The sequence below is a fragment of the Theropithecus gelada genome, chromosome 14, assembly GCF_003255815.1.
Source record: "Theropithecus gelada isolate Dixy chromosome 14, Tgel_1.0, whole genome shotgun sequence".
Taxonomy (NCBI): Eukaryota; Metazoa; Chordata; class Mammalia; order Primates; family Cercopithecidae; genus Theropithecus; species Theropithecus gelada.
This window is the reverse complement of record NC_037682.1, coordinates 66,888,781-66,909,123: the sequence shown is the minus strand read 5'-3', so window position 1 is coordinate 66,909,123 and position 20,343 is coordinate 66,888,781. Positions and strand designations below refer to the sequence as shown.

Here is a 20,343-nt window from a genome sequence, read left to right as displayed (position 1 = left end):
GGCTACAAAATAGGCCACAATTAGGGGTTTGGATTTTAGTTAATCGAGATGGGAAGTTACTGGAGATATTTCAGCAAGAGAGTGAGTGATCCATGTTTTAAAACATCAGTCTAGCTGCTGTGTGGAGAACAAAATGTAAGGGAGCCAAGCACAGAAGCTGGAAGACCAGTTGAAACGGCTACTACAGCTGTCTAGGTAGGAGTGGTCAGATTCTGGATATACAGCCAGGAAAATACAACGATGGGATGGCTGTGGAATACAAGGCAAAGAGAAGATCAAGGGTAACTCTCAGGTTTTTGTTTGAATAAATAAGATGAATGGAGGTGTCTAACTGAAATGAGGAAGACTGAGAGAGAAGCATTTTGAGGGGTAAGCAGAAATCAGGAGACTGGCTCTGGCTATTGATGCCTGATACACGTTTTAGACATTTAAGTGGAGATGACAAGCAGGCAGTTGGACATAAAAGTCTGGGGCTTATAGGAAAGGTCCAGGTTGAGAATATAAATGTAGAAGTCAGCAACTTCTACATGTTATTTAAGCCATGACATTGGGTACCACCTTGGGATGAGGCTAGACAGAGGAGAGGGCCAGGGGTAATAAGCTCAGGGACTGGCAATATTTACACAGGTCAGGAAGAAGACCAAAGAATAATGAAGACAACAGAGACTAGTTGACGGAGGAGGAAAATTGGGGGCAAACGGTGTCCTAGAAGCCAAGTAAAGAAAATATCTCAAGAAAGAAGTGATCAATAAGTCAAATGCTACTGAAAGGCTAAGTAATATAAAAAAACTATTGAAATTTGGTAAGATAAGAGATCAGAGCAGGGAAATGGTGCTGGCAACAGCTGAAAAAGGTACCTTGGCAGGCAGATTATATATATATAGTATATAATATATATAGTATATATATATACACACTTTAATTACTAATTAAAAGACTCACTAAATATATGTATATATACTATATATACATATATAATACGTATATATAGTATTTTAATTAGTAATTAAAGTAATAGTACAAAAGTAATCAGTGTCTGTGATATCACTGTGTTACATGATACATAGTTTAAAAAAACAAATAATCTGAAACTTTAAGGGTTACTCCATGAAAGACAAAAATAAGTTTCTAAAATTGTGATACAATTCACACACTATAAAATTCACTATTTAAAAATATGCCAATTCAGGGGTTCTCAGTATACTCACAAGGTTATACAACCATCACCACTATCTAATTCTAGAATATATGCATACCCTCAAAAAGAAACTCCATACCTATTAGCAGTCACATCTTATTCCTGTGCCCTATCCCCTGGCAGCCAACAATCTACTTTCTGTCTTTATGGATTTGCCTATTCTGGACATTTCAAACAAATGCAGTCATACTATATATGGCCTTTTGTGATTGGCTTCTTTCACTTAGCACATTTTCAAGATTCATCCATATTGTAGTATGTATCAATACTTTATTCTAACAGTCAAATTATATTCCATTGTATAGATATATCACATTGTGTTTATCCACTCATCAGCTGACAGACTGTTTCTACCTTTAGGCCATTATGATAACTGTGTTATGAACATTTGTGTGCCAAGATTTCCCGTGGACACATGTTTTCAATTCTCTTGGGTATATACCTAGGAGTGGAATTGCTGGGTCATATGGTTAACTTTACGTTGAATTTTCTGAGGAACTGTCAAACTGTTTCCAAGAGTGCCACCACATTTTACATCTGTTAGCGATATATGAAGATTCTGATTTCTCCGTATTTACACCAAAACAGGTTATTTTCCTTTTTTTTCCCTTTATTATAGCAATCTTAGTGGACGTGAAGTGGTTTCTCATTGTGGTTTTACTTTGCATTTCTCTAATGACTGATGATGTTGCGTATCTTTCCATGTGCTATGGGCTATTTGTATATCCTCTATGGAGAAATGTCTATTTACATCTTTTGCCCTTTTAAAAACTAGGTCGCTGTCTTTTTATTACTGAGTTGTAAAATTCTTTATATAGTCTAGATGCTAGACCCTTACCAGATATATGATTTGAAAATGTTTTCTCTCATTCTGTGGATTTCTTTTTTCATTTTCTTGATAGTGGTCTTTGACACACACATACTTTTTATTTTGAGGAAATAAAAAATAATGAGTTTTGAGATCCTAATAGGATCAGTTTACAAAACAGTATTAAAAGGCCAGCACCTTGTTTCATTAAACAAACACATACAATTATAGTAATGTCATAAAACCGTTCATCTTCCTTGTCAGAGCTAGGTAACAGGGCACAAGCATATCATCTGGAAGTCTGGCAAGCTAAGGTATCTTCCAGTAGAGTAAAAGAGGAGACACCTAAGGACATGTGGTTGGTAGGTGACAAAGCCAAGGCTACAGCCTAGGTCTTTCACCTCACAAGAGATGTTCATCCCACTACTATGTTAGCTAGCACATTAGTTAGCACAAGGCACACTGTGGTATGGGAAGCAATGTGCTGAGTAAAGAAAGAGCACTGGATTAAGTACTGGGGAAGCCAGGTTCTGTAAGTGTTACTAATTCACTGTGTGGTCTTGGGCAAGTTGCTTTGCTTGTGTCCATGTCTACAAAATGAGGCTGAAGCATCAGATGAGTTTCAGGGTCTCTTCATTAAAAACATTTTAAAGAAACCACTATTAAGCAGAATAGCTTTTAAAAACAAAACAAAACAAAAACCTTAAAATGTCAGAACCAGAAGAGACTTAAAAAAATCATTTAAGCCAGTAGTTCTCAACCTGGAGGTAACTGTTAAAATGCAGAGGTAATAGAGACATGTGAAGAAAAACGCAGATATTCAGGCCTAAGAAAAGGTCCAAAAATCTGTTAATTTTAACTAATTCTCAAAGGAGTCTGATGTAAACAGATTAAAGCTGTTCTTTAAGATCAGGCTGACAGGCTAGCCAGGAGACAGAAATCCAGGTATAAGGCTAAAAGGGTCCAGACAATAGCTTCTGGAAAGCATGGTTTAACACCACATATCAACTTTAATAGCCAAAACAAATTAAGCAAGCAGCTTTTCTTTATAATTGCCAGGCAGAAGAAAATGCTTTGATGTATTTGGGGCAAAATAACACACTGCAATGATCTAAGTCAAGTTATTCTGTGATGGAGGCGGAAGGATTATATTTGCATACTTATTTTTAAGATCAGGAAACAAGAACTGCTGTGTTCTTAAAGTCAGTTTCATAAGAGTAGAAATTCACATCTGCTTAGGGAAAACTAGGAACATATTTGCATCTCTTTATTGCCACTTCTTTATGGCAAGTAAAACTACAGCTGCAGAAATAAAATAAAAACCCTCCCCGCCGAAATCAAGACACATCAAATTAAATAAATTATATTAGGCTAGGTGTGGTGGTGCACGCTTGTAAACCCCATACTTTGGGAGGTCAAGGCCATTGGATCACCTGAGGTCAGGAGTTCGAGACCAGCCTGGTCAACACAGTGAAACCCTGTCTCTACTGAATATACAAAAATTAGCTGGGCATGGAGGCACATGCCTGTAATCCCAGCTACTCAGGAGACTGAGGCAGGAGAATTGCTTGAACCTGGGAGGCGGGGGTTGCAGTGAGTAGAGACTGCGACAAATTGAGACTCTGTCTTAAAAAAAAAAAAAAAAGAAATTATATTGAAGGTAATGGACTCATTCCCACAGAGCAAAAGTCTATTAGTTCAGATCCTGCTCCAGAGAATAACATTTTTTCCCCCCAAGTTCTCTCCCACAGTACCCTCAGTCTTCAAACAATTAGAGGCACCATCCTCTAAAGCTGATTCTGAAGACTGAGGTGACAGATCTCAAGTTGTTTCTGTGCGAAATTCAATGCTAAAAGTACTTATCCTGTGTTGATCACTATAGAGAAGCACTCACAGGAAAATAGGCAAATACAAATTGGTGGAATAATACAAGATAGTATGTCATATTAAGTGACAGTTTAATTCCCATGTGCAGTGTAAGTGCTAGAGGAATTCAGAGAGGGAACAGTTCAATGTAAGGCTGAAAATCAAGTTTTCCAAGAAAAAGCACTCAAGCAGCTCTTGACTATTTTGTCTCTTCCGTCCCTCACTTATTGGATAAATCTTCCAAGCACTCTTTTGTGAGACCTTTTATCTATTTCTGCTACTCATGTTGGGGTTCTCATCACCTTGTCATTCTATTTTTACCACAGACAGCCCTGCACAAAGAACATTTACTTCTAGTAGATTCCAAAGGACAGGGAACAGAGCTGGGTGCGGTGGCTCATGCCTGTAATTTCAGTACTTTTGGGAGACTGAGGTGGGCAGATCACTTGAGGCCAGGGGTTCAAGATTAGTCTAGGCAACACAGTGAGACCTTGTCTCTACCAAAAAAAATAATAAAAATAAAAAGGGCAGAGGAAACCAAACAAAAAAACCCAAAGAACATTTGCCAGCACTATACAATGTGATCCTTACTATAACATGTATGAATGCCCACAATATTTACATAAGGAAATTTCTTTTTTTTTTTTTTTGAGACGGAGTCTCGCTGTGTCGCCCAGGCTGGAGTGCAGTGGCCGGATCTCAGCTCATTGCAAGCTCCGCCTCCCGGGTTTTTACGCCATTCTCCTGCCTCAGCCTCCCGAGTAGCTGGGACTACAGGCGCCCACCACCTCGCCCGGCTAGTTTTTTGTATTTTTTAGTAGAGACGGGGTTTCACCGTGTTAGCCAGGATGGTCTCGAACTCCTGACCTCGTGATCCGCCCGTCTCGGCCTCCCAAAGTGCTGGGATTACAGGCTTGAGCCACCGCGCCCGGCCTAGAAAATTTCAATTCAGCAATATCACACAACTTATCCAAGGTCATGTGGCTTTTATTAGGAAGGTGCAAAAGTTATTGTGGTTTTTGCCATTACTTTCAATGGCAAAAACAGCAATTACTTTTGCACCAACCTAATAACATGCTGCACTAAAACTCAAATGTCTCTTTTTATTATATATTATACACTACTGTGTATATGGCCTTATTAAGAAGTCTTCTAATTTCTCTCTCTCCAAACCATCTGACTAGTTTTCCTAAAAACCCCTTTACACAGTCTCAAAACCCTTCAACAGCTTTTTTCTCCTACTTCAAGCAATCCATGGCCTCCCTAATCGGATTCTATCTACTTGTCCCTACAGTTCCTTTAGAGAGCCTTCTAGTCAACTCAATAACTGAGAAACATTAAACACCATCATATCTGTGTACCTTCACTCAAGGAGACTTTTTTTACCTGGCATGTCTTTCCTTTCTCCCCCCAAATAAGGTGCCAGTTCCACTCTCAGGAATGAGGCCTTTCCTTGAGGCTCTTACTCTTCTTTTTTTTTTTTTTTTTCCCCCCGAGGTAGATTTCCCTCTCGTTGCCCAGGCTGGAGTGCAATGGCATGATCTTGGCTCACTGCAACCTCCACCTCCCAAGTTCCAGCAATTCTCCTGCCTCAGCCTCCCGAGTAGCTGGGATTACAGGCATGCGCCACCACGCTCGGCTAATTTTTAGTAGAGACAGGGTTTCTCCATGTTGGTCTGGCTGGTCTTGAACTTCCGACCTCAGGTGACCTGCCTGCCTTGGCCTCCCAAAGAGCTGGGATTATAGGTGTGAGCCACCGCGCCTGGCCGAGGCTCTTACTCTTATCAATAAGTTTGCAGGGATCACTCTCTCTCTCTCATTTGAACTTCTCTAACAAGTACACACTTGCGCGAATATACCATATACTTCCTTAAATAGATTCAATTACCCCATCTTCTATATTCAGCAATTCTGAGTGCTCTCTGATATTAGGATTCTTGATTTACTCCTCCACCATCACACATTGTACCAGACACTACAGGTAATGGAGATCATTAATGCGTACTGTCTTACTTGGTTCTTCCCAAAACCCCGTGATACAGGTGCCAGAGATTCTAAAATTCCAAATGAAGAAATGTTCATTGATTTGCCAGTCTTCATACTGTTTGCAAGTAGCAGAAATACTTCAAAGCTGAAATCTTATGATCCCCAAATCCAGGTTCTTTCAATAACACAATGGTGCCATATACACTATTCCATAATAATAGTATTCCATACTGCCTTAGCAGAATGCCCATACTTTGCTGATGATAATCCCACTGCAAGGAAGAGCAAGAGCAGTTAGGGGGTCAGGTAAGCACAGGTTGTTAGGCGCTTACCCAGGAAGAGGGAAGGATTTGTGTACACAAATGACCATCAATTCCCCATACTCTCATGTCTTGAAGCAATTTACCATCCCAACCTCCAGAATATGTTTCTGTATCTTAAGGTTTGAGTGTGAGGCCAGGTGCATGGTGACTCATGCCTGTAATCCCAGCACTTTGGGGAGCCGAGGTGGGAGGATCACTTGAGGCCCAGGAATTTGACACCAGCCAGGGCAACACAGTAAGACCCTGACTCTACAGAAAAGTTAAAAGCAAAAAAATTAGCCAGACGTGGTGGTGCACATTTGCAGCCCCAGCTACTCAGGAGGCTGGGGTGGGAAGATCACCTGAGCCTCGGAGTTCAAGGCTGCAGTGAGCTAAGATCCATTCTGGGCAATGGAGTGAGACCCCTCACAAGAGAAGTGTGTGAGAACCATGCCTTTCAAAACCAATGACACTCAAAAAGACAAGTAAAAAGACCTGGATCTGAACCCCTCAACAGAATCAAGTTTTCATTTCTTAAGCACCTGCCATGTGTTATGCACAGGGAAGTCTGAAAGCTGTTTTCAATTAAATTCAAAAATCCTGTTTACTGTACTAAAGACACCATGCTTAACAATTCTCATCAAATCAGCCCAAGGTCCTACAATGAGAGAACTGGAAGGGAATTTAGGAGTAAGTCCCTCATTTTAAGGCTAAATCTCTCACTTTGCAGATGAGCAAATAGACATAGAGAGAGCAAGCATATTTCACGGTCACAAAGCTAATTAGAGGCAAAATCAACACTAGGACGAAGTTCTCCATCCATCTGTTTCTTCTAAGATGCTGTGCAAAGAGCAAGAAGGGCCAACCCAGGGACAGTTTTCCTTTTTTTCTTTTCTTTTAAGCCCTTGTTGCTAGGACTGCAGTTAAAAAAAAAATTGGATGAGCAGAGGAGGAAAGGGACAAGCGTGAGCGGGCAGCAGTGCACTTGGTAGCAAACAGGGAGGTAGAGGGGAGAGAGGAGAGGGCGGGGAAAAACAATAGAAAGAAAAATCTTAAAGGCTTCTTGTCAGCCCAGTAGAAGAGTCAATACTCAAATATTTTAAGTATTCGCCTATCATGATTAAATGCCTAAAAACTTAAGTAAGCAAAAGGACAAGAAGCACATTGGAATCTGTAGCAGCACGCAAGGCTGATGGTGGTAGGGAGTTTCGGGGATATCGATTCTTGAATCCTTGGGCTTCGGTTTTCCGTGTCTGTGAAATGGGCACTGGCAACAGTGCACCCAGCACCCCAGGGAAAAAGCGATGGATACAATTAAGTATAGGAAGAACCAAATTACCGAAAAAGCTGTGGCGGCCAGGACCAGAACACTTACGAGAAGCGAAGAAGTCCTAAAGAGGAGAGGATCCAGGTTTGAAGTGTGATGAGGGCAGGCTACAAGCGTGCGTAGGGTTGTCATAGTGGTCACACAAGGGCTCCCCTCAAAAGGCCGTAGAAAATAAGGGAGACCGGGATGGGAAGGTGGGTTCGCCGCCTCCCAGGCCTCCCCAGGATTCAACTTTTCCCAAGAACCGGCTCCTCACCTTATCCAACAAGCCGCTACGGCCACTGCCTGTCCCGCAGTTGGAACCACCGCCAGCCCCACTATTGCCTCCGAGACCACCGCTTCTCCCGCCCTGTGTAGCTGCCGCCGCCATGTTGTGCGCCTCTGCGTCTCCCTCCCCTCCGACTTGTCTGAAGCCGATTGGCTGGAGCTGACAGCGTGGCGCGCCGCGCGGAGTCAATCGGGATCCGTAGTTTGGGGCTTGCTGGCGCGAGGTAGTCAGAGGACGTGGCCGCGGGGCTTGCTGGGACTTGTAGTTAGACGTCCTGGCCGTCAGTTGCAGCCTACACTGTCTGCGGTCGCGTCCCAGTTACTAAGGCGTCGGAAAGGTAGCGGCAGGCACCACCGTGGAGCGGCTCCGAGATCCCCGGCAGGCTCGCAGGCGCGCATCCCTCCTGACTGGGACTTCGCCTCCGCAGACCCCTCGGAGGCTGAAGCGACGCCGGAGGCAGGTGCGACTGAAAACTTAGTTTCCGAGTTTGAGTCTTTCTCCGGCCCAGGTGTGGAGTTTCCGAAGGAGTGGGCAGGAGCCGGTCCTTCATCCTTTTCTAGCCCGGTTGTGGCACTTACTGATTGTTTTCTCAAGCAGCTGTCATTTTAGCTGTTAGTAATGTTTTCGTGTTACGGAGAACTCACATTTACTGAGTGCCTAATGTCTGCCAGGCAATATCCTATGTGCACTTCCAGCCATCCTCTCTCTCACTGAGTCCCACAACATCCCTGTTAGGTGAGGAGGAAACTAAAGAACCTAACCAAAGCCAGATAGCGTGTATCTGAACTCGGTTTTCACGCCGGCATTAAAAAAAAATCAATATATATCCCTTCTGACACTCTGCTTTTACGGTTTTAGGATGTAATAGGAGTCTACATTTTAATCAATAATTTTTTTCACAAATATATATTGAGCACCAATATTGTACTGATGGATACAAGGGATCAAGATAGACCTGGTTGCTATTCTGGTGGAACTCCTACTCCATGACAGAGTTATCAAATAGCAGAATTGTATTATACTATGCTCTATTACATTGTATTGTTTTTTAATTCCTATATATCCCCCATAAGCATCTAAATAATTAAATATTTTTGAGTTGCTTACTATGTAGTAGGCCGTATTCTAGTCACCAGGGATATGTTCCTGAATAAAATAGACAAAAACTTGTCTTGGGGAAGCCAAAATTCATATGAAAATAATTATTATCTAGGCTGGGCATGGTGGCTCACGTTTGTAATCCCAGCCGAGGCGGGTGGATCACCTGAGGTCAGGAGTTTAAGACCAGCATAGCCAACATGGTGAAACCCCGTCTCTATGAAAAATACAAAAATTAGCTGGGCATGGTAGCGGGCGCCTGTAATCCCAGCTACTTGGGAGGCTGAGGCAGGAGAATTGCTTGAATCTGGGAGGCAGAGGCTGCAGTGAGCCAAGATCAGAAAGAAAAGAAAATAATTATCAGTAAATAACTAAATTATTACTAAAAAGAAAATAATTTTCACTATGTAACAATAACATAAGATGACATTTCATTACCTCTCTGAAGCAATCCCTGGACACTCTAATCAGATGCCCCTGTAGCTTGTTGCCATTTATCTTTTACAACTTCTTATTTTTCTTTTATTTAAAAGAAAATGAGATGATATACCTTTGCCCTAGTCACTTTTTTTTTTTTTTTTTGAGACAGAGTCTCACTCTGTCACCCAGGCTGGAGTGCAGTGGTGGGATCTTGGCTCACTGCAACCTCTGCCTCCTAAGTTCAAGCAGTTCTTGTGCCTCAGTGTCCCAAGCTGTAGTCTCTGTAGCTGGGACTACAGGCACACGCCACCATGCCCGGCTAATTTTTATATTTGTAGTAGAGAAAGGATTTTGCCATGTTGGACAGCCTAGTCTTGAATTCATGACCTCAAGTGATCCATCTGCTTCGGCCTCCCAAAGTGTTGGGATTACAGGTACGAACCACTGTGCCAGGCCAACTTCTCATCTTTCAAGATCCAGCTCTAATGTCACCTACCCTGTGAAACTATCCCTGATACTTGCTTCTTCTTTCTTCACCCACTGCATGAAGTGCTCCCGTGGCATTTTGTTCATGGGTTGGGTTAGTTCAATTAACACTCATTGAGACTCTTCCTTCAGTAAGCCAGGTCCTGTGTAAGATGCAGGATAAAGAGATAAGTAGGACCCAGGCCTGACCTGATCTTGGAGATACTCACAGCCTGGGAGTGAGGTGGGGAACAGACAAGGAAGCAGGCATTATAATACAGTGTGGTATAGTGCCTGTATTAGTCCATTTTCACACTGCTATAAAGAACTGCCCAAGACTGGGTAATTTATAAAGGAAAGAGGTTTAATTGATTCAACATGGGTTCTTTTCTATTTCCCTAAGTATTGACTGGTCTGAGAAATAAAGGCAAAGAGTACAAAAGAGAGAAATTTTAAAACTGGGTGTCCGGGGGAGACATCACATGTCGGCAGATTCTGTGATGCTCCCTGAGCCGTAAAACCAGCAAGTTTTTTATTAGCAATTTTCAAAAGGGGAGGGAGTGTACGAATAGGGTGTAGGTCACAGAGATCACATACTTCACAAAGTAATAAAATATCACAAAGCAAATGGAGGCAGGGCGAGATCACAGGACCACAGGACGGGGCAAAATTAAAATTGTTAATGAAGTTTTGGGCATGCATTGTCATTGATAACATGTTTATCAGGAGACAGGGTTTGAGAGCAGACAACCGGTCTGACCAAACTTTATTAGGCGGGAATTTCCTCGTCCTAATAAGCCTGGGAGTGCTATGGGAGACCAGGGCTTATTTCATCCCTTTGTCTACTATCGTAAAAGACAGCCGTCCCCAAAGCGGCCATTTTAGAGGCCTCCCCTCAGGGACGCATTCTCTTTCTCAGGGATGTTCCTTGCTTAGAAAAAGAATTAAGGGATAGTTCTCCTATTTGCTTTTGAAAGAAGAGAAATATGGCTCTGTTCCGCCCGGCTCACAGGCAGTCAGAGTTTAAAGTTATCTCCCTTGTTCCCTGAACATTGCTGTCATTCTGTTCTTTTTTCAAGGTGCCCAGATTTCATCTTGTTCAAACGCATATGCTCTACAATTTGTGCAGTTAACACAATCATCACAGGGTCCTGAGGCGACATACATCCTCCTCAGCTTATGAAGATGACAGGATTAAGAGATTAAAGACAGGCATAGGAAATCACAAGGGTGTTGATTGGGGAAGTGATAAGTGTCCATGAAATCTTCACAATTTATGTTCAGAGATTGCAGTAAAGACAGCCATAAGAAATTATAAAAGTATTCATTTGGGGAACTAATAAATGTCCATGAAATCTTCACAATTTATGTTCTTCTATCATGGCCTCAGCCAGTCCCTCGGTTCAGGGGTCCCTGACTTCCTGCAACAAACTCACAGTTCCGTATGGCTGGAGAGGCCTCAGGAAATTTACAATCATGGCAGAAAGGGAAGAGGCAGGTCTTACATGGTGGCAAGCAAGAGAGGGCAAGAGTATGAAGGAGGAATGGTCAGACAGTTATAAACCCATCAGATCTTGTGAGAGCTCACTCACTATCATGAGAACAGCATAAGGGACCACCTCCATGATCCAGTCACTTCCTACCAGGTCTCTCCCTCAACACGTGGGGATTATGGAGATTACGGGTGGTTACAATTCAAGATGAAATTTGGGTGGGGACACAAAGCCCAACCATGTTAGTGCCTCCATTAAGAAGTGGGCTTGATGGCTGGACAAGGGGGCTCACGCGTGTAATCCCAACACTTTGGGAGGCTGAGTTGGGAGTTTGAGGCAGCCTGGGCAACATGGTGAAAACCCATCTCTATCAAAAATACAGAAATTTAGCTGGGCATGGTAGCACACATCTGTGGTCCAGCTACTTGGGAGGCTAAGGTGGAAGGATTGCTTGAGTCTGGGAGGTGGAGGTTGCAGTGAGCTGAGATCATGCCACTGCACTCCAGCCTGGGTAACAGAGTGAGACCTTGTCTCAAGAAAAAAGGAAAAAAAAAGTGGACCTGAGGAGACTCAACCTAAGGAGAGGGAGATACAGAAAAGCTAATCTGTATGTAGCCAGGCAAGGAAGAGGGGCGGAAATGTGATAGGCCAAAGGAATGGAACAAGCAAAAATATGCGTTACTGCGTGTGTGTGTGTGTGTGTGTGAGAGAGAGAGAGAGAGAGAGAGAGAGAGACAGGGAGACAGGGAGAAAGAGAGAATGAGAGAATGTTTGTTTTGGAGGAAGCACTACAGGCAGATTGGCATTAGTTGTGTCAAGTTTGAAATAGAGACCAGAGGTGACTAAAGCTAACCAGGAAGTCAGCCTCCAAGTCTGGAACTTTGACTTTTTTTTCTACTGTATAAAGTTCTTACTTGTCTTAGATAATGTAACCTAGGGGTTATGTGCCCTTCTTGGCCCATTAGTTGTAGATCCACACCTTCTCACCTAATATTCCTAATAAGGAACTGGAATTTCTACGATAGCATCCAGGTCTGCATGCCTCCTATAAGCTTGAGTGTGAGTCATCTTTTGTATTATTATGTATGGCAATATCTTTTCCCAGACTGTGTCTTATCTTTCAACTTTGACTTTACTATTTTTATCTGGCAGAAATTTATTTTGTGTAAATAATCATGTAAACGATCCCTTCCTCTGAGATTTGTGCTTCATGTGTCTGATTTAAGCACTCCAGCCATACCCCACTATCATGATTATATTCTCCTATACCACCTTCCCATCTATGTCTTGTCTTTGTCTCCATCTCTGTATCTCTATCTATCTATTTCTTGGATCTTTAGTCCTACGGGCAAGGACTAAAGGCAAGACAAATTTTGGAGTAGAAGACTCACAGTAGAATATAATTAATGAGAAAGTTCAAGAGCTGTGAATAGCAGGCTAAAAAGGAATGTAATATTTACTCTACAGGCAAAGAAACAAGTGAAGAAACAAAAAAAGAAGGAAGTCAAGGGGACATTCCCAAAGTCAAAGATCAAGTAAGTACTCTGGAGACCTGAAACCAGGTCACCATATTCTTTAAGTTACTGACGTCTTCTCCGACAGCCATCATACCTAACATTTTCCAGCCGGCAAATTACATCATATCTAACGTTTTCCAGCCAGCAATTTACTCATTCATTCCTTCATTTACCTCTCTAGCAGATGTGTGTGATTGGTCATGAGAGCGAGTTCCTGAAAGACATATTGACTGAATATAAATTTGTCTCCATCCATCCATCTGTCCATTAATCTTCCAAACATATTTTTAGTGAGTTGTAGGCTCTATACTACATGCTGGGATTACACAGCTGAATAAGGTAATTATAGGCCCCACAGCAGGTGAGAAGTTGATGAGGGGAGAGCAAACAATTATAATAAAGTCGTAAGTACTATATTAGGCGAAGTATGCAGTGTTGTAGGAACACATAACAAGAGCTTCCAACCCTTTGCAGGGAAGACAGGGATCAGGAAACTTATAGTGCCCTGTGTTGGACCAACGGAGATACCAACATTCATTCATTTATTCCACAAATATTTATGGAATCTGTTATGTTAGGTGCTTTGTTAGGAATAAATTGATGACTACCACTGATATTGCCCTTTCCTAGGAAGGTTTTAGAGTCTAATTGACGGGGTGTGTGTGTAGCAGATATATGTATATATATCTTGGTCCTAGGAGTGCCATCATATCCTTCACTTGGCTCACACGTCTATTGCGTGCTTCCTATGAGCTAAGTCCCAAGGGTGGAAGAGAGACAGTGAAGTAGATGTGTTTCCAGACTTGGAAATCCATAGTCCATTGAAGGTACCCCTTCATGATCGTTAGTAATCTTATGAGGTCGGGCCATGCAATTAATACTGATGAAAGACTTTACAGCTTAGCAAAAGCAGCAGTTATTTCCACTGGCAGGTTCAGTGAGGGCTTTGTGGAAGGGTTGGCATCTGGGTGGAGTCTAGAAAGATGCTTTTTTTCTATCCATTCTGTCCATTATTACCTAATTTATTTCTTACTGCAATTCTCGGAGGCACAGAATTTTTATCGTCATTTTACATGTGAGGAATCTGAGGCACAAAGAGGTAAAGTTATTTACCCATGGTCACTCAGCTTGATAGTAGAAACTAGAGTCAAATTTAAAAGTTGTTTCCCTTCCTATTGCACCACTCTGTATTCATAGAATATTTGTCACTGCCAGGAAACCTTCTCTCAGCATGCCCCAATCTGAGCTTTCCGCATTGCTTTTTTTTTTTTTTTTTTTTTTTTAATTGAACTCTTCCCAGACCCTTTGAATTGTGGTCTCATCTCACATACTTTTTGTGGCCTCCCTTCCCCTGGCCAGCGGCTTGCAGGTTCCCCAATCTCTACTACCTCAAATTGCATGAATCTATCTCAGCACATATTTGGAAATGCCTAGATCCCTTTAAGGACAAATTTTAAGAGCTTGAGGTTAAAGAAACTTAATCTTTGAGGTGGTCTTGGAGCTGAATCATAAAGGATGAGGTCAACCAGGTGAACAAGATGGAGAAGGGGGTTTTAGGCTGAAGGAACACCAAGAACAGAGGCAGGGAGGGCTACATGTGAATGATCTGTTTTGGGAGTGGAAGATGACACTGTGAGCCTGAATGGGTAAAACTAACTGGAGCTGGAAAGGTTAGGACATAGGACTCCAAGGACTTTCAAGAACAGGCTTAGGCATCTGGCCTTCATGTCTAGTGGGAACCCAGTCAGAAAACTGTTGTACTATTCTAGGTGGGAGATGATGAATGATTTAATGAAAACAGTAGAGATGGAGAAAAATAGACCACTGGAACAGTATTTCTGAGCTCAAATTGTCATGACTCAGTGACCTGTTAGATGTATGGGATAAGAAAAGAGGAGCTGGGACTAGTATGTTCACGTTGCATTAAGTGGTGCTGTGCATCTTCAAGACAAAAGGAAATGTGTGTTACTGAATTTGAAAATCCCAGTAGTCGGAGTCTGTTTTATTGAATGGGACTTACTGTTTAAATTTCCACACCATGAAAATAGAAGATCAGGCTAGGTGTGTTGGCTCATGCCTGTAGTCTCAGCACTTTGGGAGGCCAAGGTGGGTGGATGGCTTGAGCCCAGGAGTTTGAGACCAGTCTGGGCAATATGGTGAAACATACAAAAAATACGAAAATTAGCCAGGCATGGTGGCGTGTGCCTATAGTCCCAGCTATTCAGGAGACTGAGGTAGAAGGATTGTTTGAGCCCAGGAGGTTGAGGCTACAATGAGCCGTGATTGTGCCACTGTACTGTAGCCTGGGTGACAAAGTGAGATGCTGTCTCAAAAGAAAAAAAAAGAAGATCAATCAGAAAAAACAAATGTAGCCTGGAGTTGAATCTGGCTCTCAGGTGTTTGGTTTGGCCTGCACATTGTTTTAAAATGGCAAATTAGTTGCCAACCCTCAAATAGGAGGTTTCATATATAAGGCAGACTTTCCTTGAAAAAAATGTGAAGATCTGGCAACGATGACTTAGGTTTCTGTATGGCAGCAATTGGTAAGAGCTGACTAGTTGCTGCCTCTATGAGAATGTGCACTCTCTCTCTCTCTGTGACACACACACACCCTCCTTCTACTTTCTTCCCCTCGCCTCCAGCTTTCTTCACTCACTCACATGGCCTGCCCAACTCCTGTAACCATTTGTGTTTGCAAGTCCTGGGTAAAATGTAGGTTTTTCCAAGGTTTGACATCAGACTGTGGTGAACAATCTGTGAATGACAAATGGTAAGTGCAGTTGTGATTAGGGCTATCTATTCCTTTGAGGAACCGTTTTTATGCCTGTTTCTCTGAAGAGAATAATAATTTGATGAAGAAAAGACTGAGTCATACCCTAGTCAGAACTATATTCTCTTTCCAACTTTTTTGCATGTGCATGCATGCACGGGCATGCACACACACACACACACCCCTAAAGAATTTCTGACTCACTGTAAATTGGTATTGGTGAGTCTCTGGGAGCCACCCCATAGCAGATAGAAAATGGAAGGTTATTTCTTTTGTGCTCTTTTTATTCTCTAGGTGTTAGGGAAATGGAACACTCGGGATATTTGAGATCTGTCTCCCATCACGACTGTCCCTGAGGGAGCCTGCCCTCTCTCATCCTCAGTGAGGGAACCCCTTCCCTGGATGCTGAGTGCCCTTCTTCTTGCCTTCTCAGGGATGGCTTTGCAGGTCTGCCCATCTCTCTCCTGCATTGTCAGTCTTTCCTCCCCTACTGGCTCCTTCCTCTCAGGCTACAGATGTAGTCAAGCCTTTCTCATCCTGTTAATAGCATAGTAATGGAAAATGAGCAGCATGAGTTAGCCATGTGCCAGATACTAAGGCATTTTCTCCTGTAATCATCAAAACAGCCCTATGAAGTAGGTGCACTTATTGTCTACATTTCACAGAGGAAAAAGCCAAGGCATAGAAAAGTAACTTGCTCAAGGCCACAGAGCTAGTAAGTGGCATAGCTAGGATCTGAACCCATGCAATGAGCTTCTGGAATTTATTCTCGGTAGTGACTCTGTCCGCCAGGGCTAGGACTAGGGTGGAGGCCAAGTGCTGACACTGCATTTGCACAACTCTGAGAGAGAGCACATGTTCCCCTAGGTGTTCCTTAGGCACCTTCCCCCAGCACTGGCCCTGATATTCACCCATCTCTCAATTTTACCTTCCATCTCACTGCTGTCTTGCTTTTCTCCTCCTTTTCACAATCAAGCTTCTTGAAAAACTTGCTTATATTCACTTTTTGTATTCCCTCGCCTTCCATTCACTCTTTCATGCGTAAAGTCAGACTTTAACTCCACCCTTCTTCCGAAACTGACCTCCTACTTTCTCATGGCCTATTTTCGGTCCTCACCTTGCCTGACTTCCCTACCTCTTTCATAGAGTTTTCTCTTACCTTGGCTTACCTGGCAGCTCCCACTCTCCACCTCCCAGTTCTCCTACTTCTCTAAAATTATTTTCTTTTGTGGATCCTCCAGGGCCTTGTCCTCCTTTGTCCTCACATTTTTTTTTTTTTTTTAATATGAGGTCTCACTGTCACCCAGGCATGGTCACGGCTCACCGCAGCCTGGACTCCTGGGCTTAAGCGATCCTCCCACTTCAGCCTCCTGAGTAGCTGGGACCACAGGCATGTACCACCATGCTGGCTAATTTTTTAAATTTTTTGTAGAGACAGGGTCTCACTGTGTTGCCTAGGCTGTGTCCACACATGAAATGCTCATACTTCTAATTGGTCTTGCTCCTCTTTTTCTTTTCTGTTCCTTCCTTTCTCATTTCTTTTTTTCTGTCCATCCTTCTTTTTTTAATTCTTTAGTTTATTAACATGAACTCTCATCAGCTTATCCCTGGGTTGCTGCAATACTCCCCTAACTGCAATCCCAGTTGCCACTGGGTGCTGCTTTCATCTACTACTATTTTTGTCAGATCTCTCTTTCTAAAGCACAGCTTGGATTATGGTTCTGTCCAGCTCAGAAATTATCCATGGCTCCCAGTCACCTACAAGATGAAGCCTGAGCTCCTAGCCTGGTACCCCAAGCCCTTCAGGAGCAGGCACCATCCTTCCTATCCAACTTTATTGTTCAAGACTACCAAGCATACATCCCTCTCCTTCTTGGGTCACATTGTTTCTTTACTGTGCACAACTATGCCCTCCTGTGGCCCTTACTGTTTGGAATGTTTATCCTTCTGTCTATCAGAAAACTCAATTCATCCCTCAAATACTATTTATCCAGTTGAAGTCTCATTATTTGTACACTATTGTCTCTAAAATGTGAGCTCCTTCTTCTCCGAACTCTGTTAAAACAAAGAAAACATCTAGCAGAGACTTAATATGTATCAGGCACTGTCTTTCTCACTTATTTGTCTTTTAAGGTAGGTATTATAACCCCCATTTTGCAGGTGAGGAAACTGAAGTTCGGAGGAGTAGAGTAACTTGCCCAGTCACAGAGCAAGGAAAGACAGAGCCAGGATTCGAACCAAGTCTGTCTAAGCCCGAGGATCATGTTCTTTCTAGGGTTCCATTGGGTTAGGATTTATTTTAACTGAAAAACCCAGGGTCTTGTTTCCCTCTTCATATAAACAGCCAGCCCATTTCTGAAGCAAGGGCAGTGGGGCCTCCAGGTGTCAGAGCAGGGTGTGTGCAGGGTGTGGTGGTCCTGGTGGGCTCACGAGCTGCACTGGAGTAAGAGTGCTCCGCTGTGTCTTTTCACTCTTGTGCTTCCTTGCTTTCCTTGCCTGGCGTTCAGGGAGATGGCCTCCTCAGGAATCTACAAGCTGGATGATGGGAAGCCTTACCTGAACAACTGCTTTCCAGCCAGAAACCTGCTTCGCGTGCCAGAGGAAGGTCAGGTGACTTCTCAAGTTGATACCTTTTCCTCATACCTAGCTCCTGCTTTAGACCATCTCACACCTACTTGTTCTTCTCCAACTCCTTCACTACTGTTCCCTGCTGTACCCAGTCCTTCCCCCTCCAGTCCTAGTAGCCTCCGTGGGACTTCTAAAGTGCACATTTAACCACAGTGCCCCTTCTGTTCAGTGACTTCTCATTGCTAACTCCTTTAACTGGCATTCTGTGTCATTCTGAGTTTAACCTGCTCTTACCCTCTGCGACAACCCATTTCCTCCTTTATGCTCTATTCTACGGTGCTCGCTTTTCACATAGCTTTTTTATTTGCCCTGAATGTTCCAGCCCTCATTCTTGTTAGCCAAACTCTTCCCATCACACAAATCCCAGCTTTCCTTCTACTTCTTCCAATAAGCCATGTCTGACTACCCTAGTCCTCAGCACCCATCCTCTCGTGAGCTGTCTTCCTGTCTGTATTTCTTATTTGGTGAGTGATTATAGTCTGCCAAACTCCTAAATAAAATGGCTTAAATTTGACTCTGTTAGGTAGATTTTCAAGTATTTATCTAGTCAAAAAATTCCCCGGAGCAGGGAATTGCTGTAATAAGAACCCTATAGGTGGAACACTAAGTATGGGTTCTCTGGATTCGATTAGTTGCTTTGAAAGGGTAGGGCAAAGGAGAAGTACACCTTGTTTACTCCAGATGTTGTAACTTGTTGGTCACTCTGTAGATGGAATATTGGAAGAACCTTCTCTTCCTGCCTGTCCTTCCTGCTTCTCTACAGTGATTTTGTTTTTCACACAGAGACTTTCCCTGGCCACCTACCTATCAGACACCTTCAAATGGAGCTATCAGTGTGAACTCATAGTTTATCTCTTTGTCTCTCTCTCTTTCTCTCGCTCGCTGTCTCTGTCTCTCACACACACACACAGACACACAAAGATGGATAGCTACAGAAATAAATATAGTTGTATATATCTATATGTCCTAGTGTACATATGTGTATTTCCCAGTCCACTGACAGCAATGACACCTCAGCAGCAAAAAGCATACGTAGCATCTACATCTTGGTTTCTAAATACCATTCTCCAATGAAAACAGCATGGGCTTCTTGGAGAAATAGCTGTTTGCAGGACTAGGGCAGAAAAAATACAAGTTGAGTTGGAGTATCTTGTGGTGCCAGAAGTAAAGAAGTGCTCAGAAAAATAATGGGGCATGTTGAAAGGACACAGCTGACTTGAAGGTGCTCCCAATCACCAAAGGTAGGACAGTTTGAGCAATGAAATAAATAATGGCGGAATTAGGTTGTAGACCATGGAACAACAAATATTCATGAGTCTACTAATATAAATGAATACTTGAATATGTAAATATGTGGGGGAAACAAAATAGCTCTTTCTTTTCTTTTTTTTGAGATGGAGTCTCTCTCTGTTGTCCAGGCTAGAGTGCAGCGGTGCAGTCTTGGCTCACTGCAACCTTCGCCTCCCAGGTTCAAGTGATTCTCCTGCCCCAGCCTCCTGAGTAGTTGGAATTACAGGCACTTGCCACCATGCCCAGCTAATTTTTGTATTTTTTATAGAGATGGGGTTTCACCATGATGGCCAGGCTGGTCTCGAACTCCTGACCGCAAGTGATCCACCTGCCTCGGCCTCCCAAAGTGCTAGGATTACATGAGCCACCACTCCCAGCCAGCTCTTTCTTATAGTAGAATTCCAACTAGAAAATGTAGAAGGAATGAGGGAAATAGTCACTATTCAAACACTACAGTAATAATTTTTGTAGGTAAGAACCATTATAGGATGTTGCATTAGAGTTCTTCAGAGAAACAGAACTGGTAGGAGATAAACAGGACTAGTAGGAGATAGGTAGGTGGGTAGACATATTTTTTTTTTTTTTTTAAGGAATTGACTTTATGTGATTGTGGGGGATGCAAGTCTGAAATTTGTAGGGCAGGCTGGCAAGCTGGAAACCCCTGGGGAGGAGCTGAAATTGTTGTGTTAAAGCAAAATTTCTTCTTCCTCTAGGAAACCTGTTTTGCTCTTAATGTCTTTCAATTCATTGGGTGAGGGCACCCACATTATCAAGGATAGTCTCTTTAACTTAACATCAGCTTATTGTAAATACTAATTACATCTACAAAATACCATCACAGCAACACCTAGATTAGTGTTTGATTGAATAACTGCATATTATAGCTTAGCAAAGTTGATGCATAAAA

At 42.7% G+C, this 20,343-nt stretch overlaps 2 protein-coding genes across 5 annotated transcripts in view; one reads left to right on the top strand and one right to left on the bottom strand.

The window, feature by feature from the left end:
* SPCS2 (signal peptidase complex subunit 2) overlaps positions 1–7,888 on the bottom strand; it is a 29,804-nt gene extending 21,916 nt beyond the window's left edge. Inside the window, exon 1 of the mRNA XM_025357817.1 lies at positions 7,744–7,888. Coding sequence (XP_025213602.1) covers positions 7,744–7,857 — 114 coding nt within the window. The 5' untranslated portion in view covers positions 7,858–7,888. The remainder of the gene's footprint in view (positions 1–7,743) is intronic.
* Positions 7,889–7,955: 67 nt separating this feature from the next.
* The window catches only part of XRRA1 (X-ray radiation resistance associated 1), a 118,539-nt gene continuing 106,151 nt past the window's right edge, over positions 7,956–20,343 (top strand). For 2 of the 4 annotated variants that reach the window (XM_025357370.1, XM_025357366.1), the window contains exons 1-3: positions 7,956–8,215; positions 12,699–12,766; positions 18,026–18,123. In XM_025357370.1, coding sequence (XP_025213155.1) covers positions 18,030–18,123 — 94 coding nt within the window. In that variant the 5' untranslated portion in view covers positions 7,956–8,215; positions 12,699–12,766; positions 18,026–18,029. The remainder of the gene's footprint in view (positions 8,216–12,698; positions 12,767–18,025; positions 18,124–20,343) is intronic. The other 2 variants (XM_025357369.1, XM_025357368.1) reach the window with 2 other exon arrangements.